General features: G+C 49.7%; 2 protein-coding genes across 3 annotated transcripts; both read left to right on the top strand.

Moving 5' to 3' along the window:
• Positions 1 to 467: 467 nt before the first annotated feature.
• Positions 468 to 7,874, top strand: MPZL2 (myelin protein zero like 2). Its single transcript, XM_033172204.1, has 6 exons — positions 468 to 650; positions 2,736 to 2,902; positions 3,722 to 3,932; positions 4,068 to 4,212; positions 5,611 to 5,676; positions 6,403 to 7,874. Exons 1-5 carry the CDS (start codon positions 581 to 583, stop codon positions 5,666 to 5,668), a joined length of 651 nt encoding a protein of 216 aa, XP_033028095.1. The 5' UTR covers positions 468 to 580; the 3' UTR covers positions 5,669 to 5,676; positions 6,403 to 7,874.
• A 77-nt stretch (positions 7,875 to 7,951) lies between these two features.
• MPZL3 (myelin protein zero like 3) lies at positions 7,952 to 15,969 on the top strand. Of its 2 annotated transcripts, none has more exons than XM_033172098.1 (6): positions 7,952 to 8,307; positions 9,553 to 9,719; positions 10,504 to 10,714; positions 12,067 to 12,232; positions 13,004 to 13,058; positions 14,683 to 15,969. In XM_033172098.1, exons 1-6 carry the CDS (start codon positions 8,256 to 8,258, stop codon positions 14,707 to 14,709), a joined length of 678 nt encoding a protein of 225 aa, XP_033027989.1. In that variant the 5' UTR covers positions 7,952 to 8,255; the 3' UTR covers positions 14,710 to 15,969. The 2 variants fall into 2 exon arrangements, with proteins under 2 accessions (XP_033027989.1, XP_033027988.1); XM_033172097.1 differs by having other exon boundaries at positions 7,958 to 8,307; positions 9,550 to 9,719.
• The last annotated feature ends 2,728 nt before the right edge of the window (positions 15,970 to 18,697 follow it).

Genomic DNA, 18,697 nt, shown 5'->3' with positions numbered 1-18,697 from the left:
CCGCTGCCTTGATCCCACAGCTGGGCTCTTATGTTCTCCCAGTTCCTCTGACCACAAACAGGGTGGAGAACTTTGCAAGGCCGTTTACACAGAGCACCAGCATTAGCCTTTCCTTCTGCCATGACTTGAAGTGGCCTGCCTGCTCCTGGTCTGATCATCACTGCAGTTAAGCACCCCCTGCTCAGCTGTGGAGGAACTGAAGTTAGCAGAAAGAGGGAGCTCCTGTGCATGCAGAGAGGGCCAAGCCTCCCCTGACTAATCACAACCAGCCCTACACATTGAGGAGTGCTACGTGCAGTCAAGCTACAGCCCCAGTTTCTCTCTGGAAACCACTGCCTGCCCCAGGGAAGTCAGGGTGGAGGCAGCCTCAGCTGTAGCAGCAACAAGACTGGGAGAGGCTTCCTGGTTTGGCCTGTGGGAGGGAGAGGGGAGGGGGGGAGGAGAAGCAGAGAGTCCTCTTGGCTCCACCTTGTTTAGTCCCGCGCCAGAAGGGCACCTGAGAGGAGTGGCTGTACTCTGCTGCAGCAGTCTGCCTCCTCTCCACTGTCCCAGCGGCTGGCACTGCCTGTGGAGTGTGGACATGGCACCTTGTTCCCAGGGGCTGCCTGGCCCCAGCTGGCTGGTCCCAGCTGCCTGGCCCCTGCTGCTAGGTAAGGACTACAGCCCTGCTCTTCTTGCCCTTTGCTTGTCAGTCCCTGCCCTGGGCTCTGCTCTTAGGGGCAAGAGCTCCAAAGCAAGCTGGCCGGCCGGCAAGCCAGCCACTTTCTAGGCTGTGCGGACAGTGGGGAGCTCACAGGCGCTCTTGGACAAACAGGTTTGAGGTGTCTTCTGGGCACAGAGAAAGAGAGAGACTCTCCTCCACTGCCATTTCCTTGGCCTCCTATGGGAATGACCAGGTGGGGGTGCCCAGCAGAGGGCCCAGGGCCAAGAGGGGAAGGCCAGTAGTGGTCTCATTCTGTTCAGGCCAGCTGGGCTGCTATTGCTTGCCTGTACCTGCACAATGTGGCCTCAACTCTGTTTTTCTCCAGCTGTCAAACTCCAGCTGATTGTGGACGGTTTACCCTGGTGTGATTGAACAGGGGCTGCTGTGAAAATATTGTCCTGAGCTCCTGTTTATTCTGTGTGTATTTTTTCCTCTCCTGCCAACCTTCCCCTCCCTCTGGAGGGCTCTGCCAAAAAGAAGGAATGTTTGTGCTCTGCTCAGCTGAGAGATAAAGGGAGGCCAATGCGGGAATGTGGGATCAGTTTCCTCTCCCGCAAGGGCTTGGCTTCTCTGGAGACCCTCCTTCCCTCCCTTGAGAAAACAGACATCCACACCTTTCCCTAATGTAGCACTTTTAACAAGAGACCTTTCCCCTTTTCCGTGCCGGAAATCGAGGTCAGAAGGTAGCAGCCTTTTATGCAAGACCAGCCTGGCAATGCCTGTGTCCTAGCATGCCCAAGCCCAGCGCTCTACCCGTTGCATCACACAGCCACAGAGTTCATTCGCTGTGGACACAGAATCAACTCACGTGTTTTGTAAGCCGGATGTAGGAATCAAGCATTTCTATCGTAAGGAGTTACCCTACCATGAATCACTTAGAGGAGAAGCAGAGCCAAGGTCTTGGCAGAAGTTTCTTCCTTCTTCTGCAGAGGCAGCTCTTGGCTTTTCCTCCAACCTGACGAGGGTGGTGGTGGTAGCCTAGGGATTTATGGATCAGGTGGTCCAGCTGCTGCCCAAGGGCAGAGAGACCACTTTGGGGACCTTGCCACCTTCCACCCATGAGTACTGGCTTTGCCCAACTTGTGTCCTCAATATTCTAAAAGAGAGCCGCATTATTTATTTTACTGTTTTATTTTGTGCATCGATATCCTGCCTTTGTTGCTTCATGGTCAATGGGAAGGGAGTGGTGATTCCCAGGTGACCTTTCACCTGTGCCCTAAGCAGATACAGAGTGCCCTAGCATCCAAACAGAGGCTGCAACCTTTGGCATCTGGGCAAGGGCAGAGACCCTTTCCCTGAAGATTGAAATTAAGGAGCTTCTCAGGATGAGCAGGAGAAACAGATGGGCAGCTAGCAGCCCAGGGACTAACACAAGCCAGCTTTGGGGGAGTTTAGATATGGGAATCCAAAGTCTCCAAAGTCATTGCTCAGTTTTATTTACTTAATTAATGAATTGCTTTCCCTAAAACATCCCCATGTGAGTTAACAATAAAAATAACAACAATGAAAACATAGATACAATCTCTTGGAAAAGGAACTTATTCCCTAGGCACCAAAAAATCAGTAAATATGGTGCCTGTCTGTTATGTACAGGAGAGGTTTCCAAAGAGTAGGTGCTACACTGGAGGAAGAAACTCATTTTATTTTGGGGTAGCCTTTTCTGCCTGACAGCTGCAGGCAGGAGAGATCAAAGTCCCCCCCCCCCATGCTTACAGTGTGTAGCAGGAGCCCATCTTCTTCAGGAGCTGAAGCCAGGCAGGGCACTGAGCCCAGCTATCTTGCCATCTTTCCAGGCAGTTGAGAAGCCCACCCCTTCCAGCCAGGCCCAAACCCACCAAAAGGGCAGGGTGTCACCCCAGGCTGCTCAAAAATCATCCCAAGGAAGGTTTAGCCAGGGCATCACCAACCTTCTCTCTTGGCTCTGGGGGATTATTGATGCTAAGCTGGAATGCTGACACGTGTCTCTGTGTGTGTGTGTTGTGTGTGTGTGTGTCCTGTAGGGGCTCATTTTCTATGCTTCTTTTCCCTCCAGTGCTATGGCCTGTGTCAGCTGTGGACATTTACACCCCTAAGTCCTTGGAAGTCCTGAATGGGACACAAGTGCGCTTGAAATGCACCTTCCGCAGCTATGCCACAGTCGGGTCAAAGTTGACAGTGTCCTGGCACTTCCAGCCCGAGGAACCTGGCAGTTCTGAGTCTGTAAGTTCATCTCTGCAGCCTTTTTGTGGAATGTGACCTAGGCTCTTCCCCAGCATTGTGGCCCCAGTTTGGTGCTTGGGCCTCCAGAGGATCCTGAGCAGCTGGTATACATACCTCCCTGTGAAGCTGGGAGTTTTGCAGCCCGGTCTCTAAAATCCTCTCGCCACCTGCCTATACCCATGTCCAATATGCTCTGAATAAGCACCCTGCACCCCCGTGGAGCAAAGGGGAGTGGGTGTCACCTTGTACCATGGCTATGAGGCTCTAGAGACCAATCACGCCCAATAAAGCAGGGCTTGTAGGTGGCTCTTGCTGATCAAATATTTACAGATCCTAAAAACGGCTTGTACTATAATGTCTCTGCTCTGAATAGCTGCAGTTGACATCCATGCAACGGACACTAGTCCCTGATGGGAAGATGGTTCAGATCCCTCTTTGGAGATCGGCTTAATCAAGGGCAGCTCACCACTGTTGGCAGGGCTGGCCTAAGGCAGAGAGCTAAAAAGGTGTTCAACCTCCCTAGCCAGAACCTGCACTTTAAAAAGTCTTGCTGTACCACTCAGACACAAATCCTCTCCCACTCTTAGTGCTGCCTGAAGGAGGTTGCTTCAGTCTGCTGCACGACCGGGCCATTCCCAGGGAGTATATTCATTTAGACAGAAAACCTCCTGCTCCTCCAGGCCATTTTCAGTTTCAAAATATCCTGCAGAAGTGAGAGGTGCTATCCACAGAGGACCGAGGTCACTGAAAAGTGGCTGTCATTTACCACCAGCAGTGGCAGGAGGCATGATAGCTGGGCTTCTCCTTGCAACTTCCTAGGTTTTCTACTACAGTGACGAGCCTTACCCACCAAAATTAGGCCGCTTCAAAGGCAGAGTCACATGGGATGGCAACATCCACAGGAACGACGGCTCCATTATCCTTTGGGACACCAAGCCCAGTGACAACGGGACCTTCCAGTGCCACGTGAGGAACCCGCCAGATGTGGACGGTCCGACTGGCGAGATCCAGCTACGAGTGGTGATGAAAGGTTTGTGACTTCGGGGGGAGGGTGCAGGTGGGTTTGCTGGGGGAGAGAGGGGCTGCTCAGTCACCAGTGCTGCTGGGGTACGGGGGGCCACTGTCTCCCTCTTCCACACCCAACGTGCCTTTCATCCCTGCACAGTGACTTTCTCAGAGATCCACATCCTAGCATTCGTCATTGGCGCTGTCTGTTTTCTGATGATTGTCATCGTTGTCGTGGTTGTCATCTGCCGCTTCCGGAAAAGAAGGCATGGAGATATGGAGTCAGAGGTGGAGGAGACAGAACTGTAAGTGTGTGTGTGTGTGTGTGTGTGTGTGTGTGTGTAGGGAAGTTGGCTAGAGGCAATTTGCCTGGCCTTGTGGGAACCACAACTGGTCTCTTGGCCGTCACAGAAAATGGACACCAACTGTTCACTGATACAGGTAAATCACTCTCTTCAAAGAAAAAGATGAAGGTGACCACACAGCCTTGAGAGACAGAGCAAGGGATGGTTTGGGGCTGGGATCAGTAAGTCATGGCTGCAACAAGGAACCGGGAGTGCCAGAATTCACTTACCTGGATCCTATGAAGCTTTAATGGGTCACAGGCGAGTGCCAATGGGCTGGGTTGTTGACAGGCTCTGGTGAACCAGAGAAGTTAAAATGAAAAAGGCCGAGTCTCTGCACGTGGCAGAATGAAGTGGGCTGAGGTGGGAGACCATGGAAGCATCCAGCTGATATTCATCACTTCTAAACAGACTGCATTTTAAAAACTCCTAAACATCTTAGGATCCAAACTCCTGAAGGGGTGACTCTTCTCATACAAGTCTGCCTGTGTCTTGAGTTCTTCAGCCAAAACCTTCACTCAGGTGTCTCCTTTATTTGGTACTCAACAATGAAAGAAAAGGCTCTTTCAGTGGTGGCTTCCCAGCTGGGGAGCATCCTTCCAAGAGAGGCTCACCTGGTGCCAACACTGAAATCTTTTCAGCCCCAGGCAAAAGTATTTGCTGTAAATTAGTTTTATGAACTGTATTTATTGCTTTATGGTTGAAATGATTATTGATTGCATACCACCCAAATTCCCAAAAGGATGAAAAGCTGTATAAATATGTTTTGTAACAGATAAATAAAACCTCCCTGCCAATGGAAGTTTAGCCCACTTGGGGAGAAAAATTCTTCTGCACTCCACTCACAGCTGTGCTAGTTTTCCATCGCAAGCAGTTTTCATTGTAGGGCCATTCAAAGTTGGGACCCACACCCTGCAGCTACAGTTTTCAGTGTGGTGCAGACCATTCTGCTATCTCATTCTTCTGCTACGTCTACAAGGTGAAGGAAATTCATTGCAAAACATTTTGATGACTTTGTGTTGAAGTAGAGGAAAAGTAAGGCCAGAAACTGAACTGAGTTGCTCCACAACTGCCTGCAAGTGGGGCACATTTGCTGTGTTACTAGCACAGACTTGTGACCTACACAGTGAGCGCTGCACCGAGTAGATCAGGACAGTGACTTAGGCAGGACCCAGGACAGCTGAGCTTCACTAGCTTCTAGGTTGGGGTTGGACCTCCTGCTGCTCCCCGCTGCCTCCCAAATCCAGGAGGGACTCCTGCCTTTCATTTTACACAACAGATTCTTTTTTCCTCCCTGACCCCGAGGCCAGAGAACTTGGCTGGCTTCCTAACTACTGCCTTTGTTGCATTTGATAACAGGCCAGAGAAGGAGAATTTGAAAGAGACAGAGAAGCACCTGCTGGAAGAGGGAGCCTAATGTGCCCGGTAGGTACCTTTGGCATTGCCCCTTTCTCCGTCACGAAGTGGGTGGTAGAGTCCAAGGTGGGTCAGCAGAAGCCCAGCGGAAGGTGTCTCCATCTAGCCATTCTGAATGTTTGGGGAAAGGGCCACAGCTCAGTAGCAGAGCACCTGCTTTGCAAGCACAAGGTCCCAGTTCAATCCCTAGCACAATTTCCTGGTGGGACTGGAAAAAGACCCCTTGTCTGAACCCCTGGAGAGCTGCAACTAGCCAGTGCAAGCAGCATTTAGCTAGATGAGACCAATGCTCTGACTCAGGCAGCGTCCTATGTTCCCCTATCCCTGCAAGAAAGAGCACTTATAGGAGCTTTTAAATAAGAACTAGTGCTTGAGTTTGGCTTTTTCCTTTTTCCTCCACTCCCCTTTTCCTTTAGTGTTGTGCCATTTTTATTCTAAACCCGAGGGTTTTATTACTTATGACTGATCATTGTAAACAACTCTGGTAGCATTTCTTTGGCTGAATGGCAAGATCCAAATACTTTAAATGAATAAAATAAAACTGGAGGGAGCCGAGAACATTGTCACATACCTTGTGGATAGAGGAATTGAAACCTGTTTATGCACCTTGTTGGCACACCCCTGCAGTGTTGCCCTTGCTGGCCTAAGTTGAACCCATTGCCCTTTCCAGTATTTCCTTCAGGCTCAGGGACGAAGCCTAAGAGTAACCTGTCTACCTGTCTGTTCTCCTCACAGGTCAACTGCCCACCCCCATAGGAGCTGGAGGCTGGTTCTTCAGAGTTCTGGATCAGAGGTGCCGGATGCCACAAGACAGCTGTGCCTGATCCCCTTGCCTTAGAGAAGTTCATCATCATTGCTATCTTCAAAGGCCCTCTGAGGCTGCAGCTCTTGGTGGAAAGACCTTAAGGCTTGGCCTATAGCAGAGTTTGGTGGTTCCTAGTGATGCTATAGTGTGTGTGTGGGGGGGGGGTCATGGATGGGTCCCCAGCCCCGGCCTGGTGCATATCTGTGGGGAATTATTCCAACCAAATTACGGACGGGGGGGAGGGCTCCATGTACAACTGTCAGAAAAGGCAAAGACTCCAACACACAGCCTCTTTCTCAACTAGGACTATGCCACTCTTGCACAAATACAGTCCAACTTTCTAAGTTTCTGGGGAGCTCAGCCTGGCTAGACTCCTGAGGCTTAAAGGATAATAATAATAATAATAATAATAATAATAATAATAATAATAATAATAAATTATTTGTACACATAGGAGAAGCCCTCCCTACTCCTCCACAGCTAATTTTGCTGTTAAGCAAAGTATAGAACCGTAGAGTTGGAAAGGACCATCAGTCCAACCTCCTGCAATGCAGGAATCATTTTGCCCAAGGTGGGGCTCAAACCCGCAACCCTGAGATTCTCCTGCTCTGCCAGCTGAGGTGTTGCTCAGAGTCACAGCCCACAGTGCTCCAATCATCCTATAACCAGCAGTTCAGTATCCACAGTAGCTCCAATATCTGTAGGGTTGGTCAACATTTTGAGCCCAGGAAGAAAGAAGCTGTTGATGGGTGGGGCCTCTGGGTTTCTGTTTCTTCACAGTCAGTGAGCCATCACCACCCCTTTCCCTGCCCACACTGCTCCCCATGCACAAGCCAGGATTCTCTTCCTCCTCCTGGATTTCTTCAGCCACTGTAGTATCTGGAGATGCAAACGGACTTGTCCAAATGCTGCGACAAACCCCTCCTCCCGCAGAACTTGCACCCAGGGCCATTTGCAATTCAACAGCTTTCAGGGCTGGGGGTTTTTCAGGAAGCCTCAGCCAGCCCCTCTCTGCGCTGTATATTTATTGTTCAGAAACTGCCTTTCAGCGCTCTAAACCAGGCCAGTTCAGCCCCGCTTGCCCCACTATTTGGGGAGGGGGCGAGGTCACATCTGTAGAGCCCCTTCCCCCTCTGCTAGAGGACATGCGGCACGCTCCTCCCCCCGCCAGCCGGCCTTGCGGGGGCGCAGGGGGTCGTCCTGGGCCCCCGAGTCAACTGCCAAGCGTGCCCGGTCTGCTTCTGGATATGGAAAGTGGTCGGGGGAGGGGGCACCTTGGGGGGACACGTTTGTCCTTTGCCTGCCCGGCTCTGGAGTTTAGTTGTGCTTAAGAGTCTGGTTACGCATTTGTATGTAAATAAGATGTATTTCACAATAAAAACCGTAGACCTTTGAAAGTCAAGCGAACTTTGAGCCTGTTTTGTACGCTTTTTTCCGGCTTCTCATGCAGAAGCCGGCCAGCCGGGAGGCCCCTCTTCCCGCAGCAAGGTCTCAGCAGAGGGAGGCAACGCGGGCCGGCAGCGCTCTAAAGACAGAGGTGGCCTGGCGGCGGCGGCGGCAGCAACCACAACATCACTATTCCGTATCCCGCTTGTGAAACCGGTGACGCCGCAGAGCGCTTAGATGACTCAGTCGCGACTCGCGTCTTTTCGGCGCCTCTGAGCATGTGCAGAGTGCCGGCTGCTGGGCAGGGAGTGTCTCTGGGCGGCCATTTTGAGCCTCTCCCCTCCCTTTCCGGCCTCACCTGGGCGGACAGGTGTCGTCTGAGGAAGTGGCGAGGAAAATGGGGCTCTCGCGGAAGAAGCCTGGCGGTGGGGTGCTCCTGCTTCTGTGGGGTGAGAGAGGGGCGGAGGCGGGAGCGGGGCCCTTCCCTTCCCTTCCCTCCTGCAGGCACCTAGCACTGTCCTGGATCTCGGGTTCGGCTTTGGTCTTGTGGCCGACGCGACCGAGAACAGCCGCCCGGGCCTGGTGCCAAACAGCGAGAAGCGCAGCCAGGTCTCCTCCGGAGCAAGTCGACTCGGGGCCCAACTGGCTCCCTGCCTGTCGGCGGTACGGGTTCAAGAGAGACATTGGGGTGCGGCGAGGGCTCCCTTGGTGGTTTCCAGCCGGGAACGAATCGGGGCCAGAAGCCTCGCGCGTCGCGCCCCTTTGCCTGCTGCCCAGGGAAGAGGCGCACGGCCAGCCCGGCTAAGGGAATTTTCTACCCGGAGACGCGACTCCGCCAAGTGGGCCCTCCCGGCTCCTGTGGGGATGGTGGACCACGAGACTGAGCTACCTTGCGGGTTGTTGTCATGAGAGCAGCTGGCCTAGGTCCTCGAATTGTGCTGAACAGGGGGAAAAGCCAAACAATGCCCAGAAGTCGTTGTGGTAGGCTGAAAGAATCACTGGTGGGTTGTGTTGAGTGCTTTTCTTACTCCAAGTAGACCCATTGAAATGAGTGACCCATTGAATAAAATTAGATCTACAGCACTGGATACAGTGCAAAATAAAAATCTGTCCCAACAAGAAAAAAATGGGAATTCCCCTCTGAGGTGGAGTCTATAAAGCACTGAGACTGGCACTTCTGATGGAACCTACACCAATCCTAGACCCCAGACTAAATGCTTACGTCCTGCCTCTGGGGCCAGTGTTAGACATTGTGCTGCCATAGGCAAAGTATAACCCCCTCTTCCGCTTCCAGAGGACAGCAGCCTTTTTTGGGGGGGGAGAGACTATGGGGGGCACAGCACCATCCTTCCAATACATTGCTACTGCTCCCCTGTGTCATCCGCTCAAGGCAGTTTCTTCCTTTTGCCTAATGATGGGGCCCCTTCTCGCCACCTGCTGGTAGTTGCTATGTCTGGAGGCTGCAGAGCACCAGAAGGTGCTGGTTTTTGGGAGTCCTTTGTGGCTGGTTCTCTTGAGTTCCTGATTTCTGCCTGGCCAAGGGAAAAAAACGGTGGGCGGTTCCTTTGCTGAGCTAAGCACTTCCTGCAAAGTGGGTCTGGCAGAAGAGGGAGCAGCAGGAACTCTTCCTGTCAACACCTCTGCGCTCCTTCTCAGGTGACTAACCCATCTCTTGGGGTTATATTTTGCAGCAGCCCTTGCCAGAGTCCACTCCCTGGAGATCCAGGCTGACTCAGACGTCCAGGCCTTTGTGGGTGAAGCCGTGATCCTGAAGTGCTGGTTCAAGTCCTCCTTCCCAGTCACAGAGAAGCTCACCATCGATTGGACATACCGACCTCTTGCAGGGGGCAGTTTGGAGCCGGTGAGTGGTGCTTTCTCTGTCTTCCCGCTCGCTCTTGGCAGAGTGGCACACGTGCCTGCCACTTCTCCTGCTGTGGTGGGTGCCACTGGTGCACAAGGTGTATATGGTGGCAGGTGCGCAGCAGAGCCTTTATCTTGCTGCTCTGGGGTTGCCAATCGAATGGCTTTCAGTATCCCTGAGATCATCATCCTTCCTGCAGAAGCATGAGCCTACCTTGCTGGAATGTTGCCGTGGATCTCTGCAGTGAGATTGGCTCATGAAAGGCCGTGAGCCATTGGCTCTTGGCTGTCATGGGACGTGGTGCTCACCATCTCTATTATTATTATTTTTTTAAAAAATATTTTTTATTTGATTTTACAAGTGTAGAATTATAACAATACAAAATACATATCCATATATAGAGACTTCTCCGAATCTCTGGACTTCCCACCTTCCCCTCCATGGGTCCAATTGTCGACCTTTTTGACTGCATATTGTTCCATAATTCATATTTTATATCACTCCATTTTGTCCATAGTATCTGCTACATTACAAGTGTTATTGCAATCCTGCTAATGTTTTCATCAGCTTACAGTGGTCTCCCAGATAAATTATATTCCCCCCCCCCATTCTTTATTAAAGTTTTCACCTCGGTTCCTGAGGTTTCTGGTCAGTTTTGCCATTTTGGCATAGTCCTACAGCTTAGTTTGACATTCTTCTCTGGTAGGGACTTTGTCTTCTTTCCATCTCTGGGCTAGTAGCATCCATGTGGCTGTCAGTGCTCACCATCTCTAAACTCCTCTAGATCTTCCATTACCAGTCAGATGCCTATCCAGCTAAGAAGGGCACTTTCCGTGACCGGGTATCCTGGGCTGGAAACGTGGCCAAGCAGGATGCTTCCATTAGGATCAACAACCCAACAATGGATGACAATGGGACGTTCACCTGCGCTGTGAAAAATCCGCCTGATGTGCATCATAACATCCCCCAGACTATGCTGACTGTCACTCAGAGAGGTAAGGCAATGTTTCTAGTCTCTGTGGCCATGGTGGTTCTGCGTCCCCGGCTCTCCCAAGCCTTTCCTGTCAAGAGCATTAAAATCCTGTTGCTGTTTCCTGAAAATCCCAGCCTCTTAGTACCATCTCCCCCCTGCCATCCTCCACCAGTTGCATTTTCTAGCACACACTGCTTCAGGAAAATGGTAGGACAGGCCCTCATTCTACCCTGGCGGTTGCTGGGATTGAGCGTCACATCTGCTCACTTCCTGCCTTAGTCCCCAGAGGCTGGTGAGTACCAAGTGAAAAGAGAAGGGGTGGGGCTCACTCACTGTATCTGTGTGAGCCTGCAAGTAGGACCTGGTTTTTTTTTGCCATGGTGAGAGGCAAGTTCTTTGGGGTGTTTTTTCCCTTTCCCCCTTTTGGAGATTGCAAAGCCTGCTAGGCCTACAGGGAACCAGAAATTTATTCTGAGTCGTTTTTATTTTAATGTAGAACCATGGCTAAGGACATAGGCTGCCACCTCAGTTTTATTTGGACTGGTGTCAAAGTGAAGTACCCATTGCTGAAGAAGAATGGCCTGATGTGACCAAGAAACAAATAACTCAAGACAAAAGCAACATACCTAAAACAAAGAACTTTAATGACATATAGAAGTTCAGAGTCTGTGTTTCTCTGATTGCTTTCTCATTTCTATGATTGGTACTTGCAATTAGTTCATGCTAATTACAGTGGACCCTCAGGTTACGTTACCTTTGGGTAATGTAACTTTTGGGTTGCAAATGTGGCAAACCTGGAAGTGTATACTTCCGGGTTTGGCCGCGTGCACATGTGCAGAAGCAGCACCTCTGCTTATGAAATTTTTGGGGTGCGCACGGACCCCCGGAACAAATTAAATTCATATGGTGAATTTAAAACACTCATAAGTTTATTCTTGTAATCCTGCTTTAATTTTCATCATAAGCAATTTGCTTTATTTTCTGTAAGTTACTTCTTTCTCCTTAAATTCTGTAATACTATTAAGCTTTAATAAGCCGATGGATTTGTTCCAGTCACAAAACTGAGTCTGCTGCGGATATGCCAAGTTAAGCTTTCATGTTTCAGCTGAAAAATTCAAACCCTAATGGGAAGACTCAGTTAGCATTTGTGCACTGGTCAGGAATTAGCATGGTATGTGCTTACCTCCCATCTTCTGTTCTGGGGACTGGCTGTGACGCCTCCTTAATTCAGCATTTTGCCTTCTTTTCTCACGTGGGTTGGAAACTCAGTTGTGGTTTGATCTTCTTGGGTGTTCCCCTTGGAGCCTGTGTTCCCCAGAGGCCCAGCCTGCCCTTCTGGTGTGCATGTGGCCTGATTCCTGCCTCTTTCTCCAGGGGCCTCCTTCCAGCTGACGTCAGCTGGGCTTCTCTCCATCCTGGTCTTCCTCCCCTCAGCCATTGTGGTGGCCTTGCTCCTGGTTCGAATGGGCAAGAAGCTCGGGGTGCTGAAAAGCAAGAAGAAGTGCAGCTACAAGAAGTCCTCCATTGAAGTCTCCGAAGAGTGAGTACTTTGTGTTCTGTGCTTAACCAGGGAGAAGCAGGGAGAAGTAGCATTTGGGGAGGGGAGGGCTGCCCTGAGGGTTCTTGTTGGGCTCCCTGGGCTTGTACTCAAGGTCACTTAGTGGAGATAAATGACACCACCCCATACAACCCTCACCATGCCCATGTTCTCAGACCAAGGGGAATATAATGAGCAGAATATGTGGTTATTGTGGAGCAGCTGATTCAGACTGTGAACCCTCCATAGGGCACCAGCAGGTGTTTTGATAATTGACAATCCACTGCACTTGGTGCCTCAAAGGCATGTCCCGCCTACTGTCAGCTCCTGCATAAATCTTGGGAGCTTGGTGGACTGCTGCTGTTGGTCCACCTGAGGAGCAGGTGGTGGTGGACTCGCCTTCATTGGAGGTTTTTAAACAGAGGTTGGGTGGCCTTCTGTCAGGGATCCTGTGATTCCTGCATTGCAGGGGGTTGAACTAGATGGCCTTTGGGGGTCCCTTCCAACTCCACAATTCTATGAACAGCAGTCCCATGGAAGCTTTGTGGCAGATGCAGGGGGCCGGGTAGGGTGAGTCTGGTCAAGCTTCACCAGTGAGGAGCTGCTTGTCAGGATAACTGGGTTTCTTTTGGAGGGGATGGGCAGAGGTAGAGCAAGCTGACTGGCACAGGTGTGCAAATGGCTGCCCTGGGGGTTTTGAGGGGGGGTGGGTGCCAGGCAGGCAAAGGAGTGTTGACACATGCTGGACTCATCTCCTCTGTGCTCTTCCTGTAGACCTGAGCAACCTAAGTGCAAGGAGAGGCTGGCCGCCTGGTGTCTGCGATGTCTGGTAAGCAAAAGTGCCATTCTTACACACAGCCAGTTTGACGCTGGCAAGATAGCAGGGAGGGCAAAGTATCTTGGGCCTGCTATCAAATTCCCATTCATGCCTGACCCAATCCAGAGGCCAAGATTGAAGTCTTCTACCTTTGCCGCTGTAGGTGTCAGAAGGGTGGAGCCATTTGTGAACAGGGCTGGCCTGGGGTAGTGGGTTGGGGGGCATAGGAACAAACCCACTCACAGCTACCACCCATTGTTTCCATTTGCCCTTCAGTCATGAGAAGTAGGGTGGAGGCATGCTAGTCATCTGGCCCTGGAGAACCCCCCTCTTTCCCTCCTGCCATTGCTAGCAGGTGCACCATTTTGGGCAGGGGCTGCAAGGGGGATAGGAGAGCTAAGTGAGCACCATTTCCTGTTATAGCTGGCGTCCAGGGTGGGGGTATACAACAGCTTCATCTGAAGTACCCTCCCCCCTTCCATAGGGCTGGCCCTGCCATTAGGCTTGAGTGAAGTAGCTGGCTGAGGCAAATGATTTAGAGCAGGGCTTCCCACACTTGGGTCTCCAGCTGTTTTTGGACTACATTTCCTATCAATCCTGACCACTGGGATAATGGGAGTTGTAGTCCAAAAACAGCTGGAGACCCAGGTTTGGGAAACCCTGGTTTAGGGTCTTGTGAAAGGGCAACAAATGGGCTGTCAATTAATCCATTATTGTATTTTTAGTCCCAGGGAGAGGCACTTTCAGGTATACCAAAATGACTTACTATATGTACCTTGACATAGGGAGGGGACATTTACTGTTCCACGTCAGGTAGCAAAACGTCTTTTAGTGCCAGTCCTGTTTGTCAATGAAGCAAAGACCAAACATTGGATGGGTGGGAGAGTTGGCTGTCCCTTTTGTTTCTACAAAATCGAAAATTCTTTCTAGTAGCACCTTAGAGACCAACTGAGTTTGTTCCTGGTATGAGCTTTCGTGTGCATGCACACTTCTTCAGATACACTGAAACAGAAGTCACCAGATCCTTAAATATAGTGGGGGAGTGGGGAGGGTTTTGTTTCTGAACAGGATGGTTTCTGATGGTTTTGTTTCTGAACAGGAATGTTTGTGTGGTTGGCTTTACTACTTGATAATGTTGTGAAGTCCACAATTGCACATGCAGGCTGCAGGCTCATGGGCTTGAGCTGCTGAGGATTTTGGCACCCCTTTGCTGGTGTTCAGCCAGAGTATGCAAGGACGTTGTCAGCAAGAGTACAAAATAAGACTGGGTTGAAGGATCCTGCTGGTTACACAAGGAAGTGGCATTGCAAGTGTGTGCCCTGGTCTAAGAGTCTGGCACAGTTGTCCATGAATCTAGCATTGTGTCTCAGTCCATTTCCCACAGTGGTCTCATCCTCAAATGGAGGTTTCCCAAGAAGACCAGGGTGTACACTCTGGGCCTGTGTGTGTGTGTGAGAGAGAGAGAACAGGAGGTAGAATCTAAATGAGCTTCCTTGCAGACATTTCCAGATCTGGGTTGTTTAGCACAAAATCCTCCAACTCATTTCCCCAGCAGTAAATGTTTGCCAGGTGGGGCATTTGGGGGTGGGTCTTGTTGGCCCTGTTGCTTGACCTTTTCTTCTTGCATTCTGTTCAGGATTCAGATGATGAGGATCCTTACTGACTTGAGGACAAAGATACTTTTTCTGAATGTCATCCGAAGGCCAATAGGATACATCCCAGTGATTCTTCAATGAATGGAACTTTGGCGCTGGACTTCATGGTGTCAGGAGGGCTCTGATGGTGTATGTGGGATCAGGTTCTACCTCGTGTTGGGGATCATCAAGATGTTACAGCTTCTCATTGGTTGGTGTGGCTGTTCCCCAGTTTCTCTGGATGGAGAAAGGAGCCTGTGGGGAGTATAGCTGTCTGTTTGGACTGTTGGGTTCTGGGTAAGATGACTTGTGCTGATGGACACTCTTGAGCTGCTGCTTCTCCACACACTGCGTTGAACTCAGCCACCCTTTAGCACTTGACTCATGAAGGTATTACTTGGTCGTCCTCCTCCTTGCCATATTTTTGCACAAAACTCCTGTCTATTTTCAATTCCCGCAGCAGCAGCAAGAACAAAATGCATGGAAATGGTGTGGGCACCTTGTGTCTGGTGGCCAGTTACCACTGGCGTGGAGAAAGGGCTGGGCTATATTTGAAGCAGGCAAATGTTATCACCTGCAGTGGCTTGGAGAGAGTTGGGCAAGTATTCCATGGCTCAAGGGACCAGCGAGGTTCACTGTGCTTTTCTTTCCAGGGAGAGAGAAGGGCCACTGTGTGATCTTCTCCTTTGGCTGCTGCCCTTGGCTGCTGGTTCACAGCCAAGCTGGCTGTAGGCAGTGGCACCAGAGCAGGTGATGGTGGGGGGACTGGGCTTCCTTGTAATGAAAACCAAGTGTGGCAGCTGGCTTTGTGCCACATGCCTGGGGCTGGTATTGTGTTCCTAGGTTCAGGCGATTTGGAGCTAAAATGTAAGACGAGCCTTCACTTGGAGATCCATGCACACCTCAGGATGTCTCCCAAATGGAGGCCTTGGGACAAGACTTTAGAGATAGTGGTTCCCAATTAGCTAAGTGCCATGGACCCCCTACTTTTGAAAATGTTGTTATCTCTGTGGTAGTTGTTACATGAATGGTGCCATGGACCCCCTGGATGGGTTACACGACCCTGCTGAGGTCTGTGGAGCACCGGTTGGGAGCCCCTGCTCCAGAGGACTGTTCCATGTTTACTTACAGAAGCATTTCCTCTTTGTCAGCCTGACTTTCCTCTCCAGAATTTCATTGTCTCCTCCTCTTCCACCAACATTCATTCCTCAGTGGGGCCTTTCTGTGGATAGGGGCTGGGGGAGGAGGATACCCATCTCTCCTGTAGCCAATAAACATCTTGTACCAACTCTGTCTAATGGCCTTTTTTGTTCTGGGCAGGAGTGGGTGGCAGGCAAGCTGTTGAAAGAAAAGGGGTTTGCCCAAAGTGGGCAGGGCCAGAGCTAGCATGCATGCGTCAACCACACAGTAATGTCTATGCTGATTGGCAACTGCTAAATTTTCTCCCTGAGAGATGTTGCAAGGAATTGAACTTGAGAGTATGCCTCTCACAGTAGACTTCTGAGTACCATTTGCTGGGAATCAGAAGTGGGGAATATGATTGCATTTGGGTCCTGCTTGCTGGCTTCCCATAAGAGACATGTGGGTGTCCTCTGGGAGAGCAAGATCCTGGATAACACAGAACCCCTTTGGCCTGATCCAGCAGGCTCTTCTTAGGACCTTCTGCAAGCAGACAGGGCTTCCACTGCTGAGCTGCAGCCCATACCTGTACATACGCCCATAAAATACATACATACGCATACAGGCCATTGCTTTCAATTGGGGGAGGGGGGTTGCAAGGCATGGGAGGGTTAACACTTTCCAAAGTCAAAACAAAATCGAAAATTCTTTCTAGTAGCACCTTAGAGACCAACTGAGTTTGTTCCTGGTATGAGCTTTCGTGTGCATGCACACGAAAGCTCATACCAGGAACAAACTCAGTTGGTCTCTAAGGTGCTACTAGAAAGAATTTTCGATTTTGTTTTGACTATGGCAGACCAACACGGCTACCCACCTGTAACTGGAACTTTCCAAAGTGTTAACCCTCCCCTCCCCAAAATGCTCCCTGGTGCATCTCTTAGGCTTGAAATATGTCTTTTATAGGAACCAAGAGGACAAAAACTTTAAAAAAGAATGGGGGGAAAATTACCGGTATATTTTATTTAAGAGACCACTGCAAGCAGATGCAAACATTAGCAGGATTTTAATCTCACTTGTAATGTAACAAACATTATGGACAATATGGATTGATATAAAATATAGACTATGGAATAATATGCAGTTGTAAATTTTGACAATAGGACCCATGAAGGCGATGGGAAATCTTGAGATTCAGAGTAATCTCTGTATATGGATATGCATTTGGGTTGTTATAAAATTAAATACAGTAGAGTCAAATAAAAATGATTTCAAAAAGAAAAAATGGCTACTTGAACATGCAATTATAGTTAAAATATATGATTTTTTAAAAAAATTAAAAAACCAGATATATGAAAAGAAAGAAAGAAGTCTTTTATTGGAGGCAACAGGAGGCTTTATTGAAGCTCAATGGCAGCATGGGGGGGGGGTTTGCACTGGCTTGCAGCCACAGGGATGAATGGGTGGCCAGGGCAGGCAGGCAACAACCCTCCCTGATTTTGTCTGTTTCTTAGAGGGTTACTGGTTTGAGGACATGGGGGTTCTGAAAGGCTTTTAGTGTTGATGGACCCTGGAAGCCCTATTGCCCTGGTTGCTGACTACAGATTGGCAAGGAAGTGAGGCTACCCATGGTCGTCTGCATGGACCCTACGATTGTTACCAAAGTGATCTGGCTGGAGTCTGGATGCATTTCCTTAGGCTCCCTTTGGGCCTGTCATCACCCCTGTCATCACTCCCAGCCCTATCGCTGGGAGGTCCTCTTTGGCCATTGCCCCCTGGTCACATGTGGCTGGCTCTTTTCCAGCCCCCTCCCCACCATCTGCTCCAGCTGGGGCCTCTGATCTGTTTTAATTTGTGGAAAGTCAATGCCTTGACAGCGCTGAAGAGCTTTACCTTAAAAGCAGCCAGGTCAAGTTACTGTCGAGCAACTATCAAGTTTCTTAGAAACATGAAACCCACCCTTCTCTGTTTCTCTCTCCTTCAGATGTATAAGAGAGAAAGTCCTTGGCTGAAGTTTATTGAGTGCAACAGAGTGACTCTTTCCTTTCCATCACCCTGAAAATGGAAGCCTTCCCCTTCCAGCAGAGCCCAGGCATCCAGCACTGCCCAAAATGAGAAGCATTTAGGTAAAGCAAGAGCTGTGCCTCTTGCTTCCCCAGGCAGCAATGGTTGAATGCAGGGGGGCTGGGGACGTTTTTTCAACCTGAGAACTCTGTGGGCTCATTCTTAGCAGGTGAGAGGGGGCGCCCACTTGTCAGTCACCCCTCATCTTCTGATGCCAGGTGGTTCAAAGTTCAAGCAAAGAGCAGGCAGAGCCTTAGCTTTGATCTTAGCTTGTAGTCCCCCAATGATAAGATTGGAGATTAGCCTCTGCCTGTCGGCTTTTGCAATCACAGAGCAAGCAGAGACTAGTTGTCTGGCGGGATTGTTGTTATTGCTGTTGTTCAACCTGGTTGCCTTTCTCAAAAACCACTCAATGCGCCTTACAGAAGCATAAAATATTTACTTGCTTCATCAGTACGTATGTTAACATTGGAATGATACCGAGAAGTTTAGCACGAATTCAGGAAGTGTTCCGTATTTTGTTGCCATATTTCCATATTTATGCAGCCAACATTGTTATGTGCAAGTGGAACTTCAGAGGAGATTGGGGCAGGTTTGTCTGTGGGAGTGGTGGGGTGCTGTTATTTATTATGCTAATGAGGAGTTTAGTTGTTAATCACATTTAAACAAAAAATCCTACAAAGTTTGCATTACACACACAATATATATATATATATATATATATATATATATATATATATATATATATATATATATATATGTGTGAGACTATATATCTATATGGATACACACACACACAAAAAAAAAATCTTTGCTAATCAGTAATTATCAACATCA

Source organism: Lacerta agilis, chromosome 15 (genome assembly GCF_009819535.1).
Source record: "Lacerta agilis isolate rLacAgi1 chromosome 15, rLacAgi1.pri, whole genome shotgun sequence".
Lineage (NCBI taxonomy): Eukaryota > Metazoa > Chordata > Lepidosauria > Squamata > Lacertidae > Lacerta > Lacerta agilis.
This window is presented reverse-complemented; position numbering and strand designations above follow the sequence as displayed.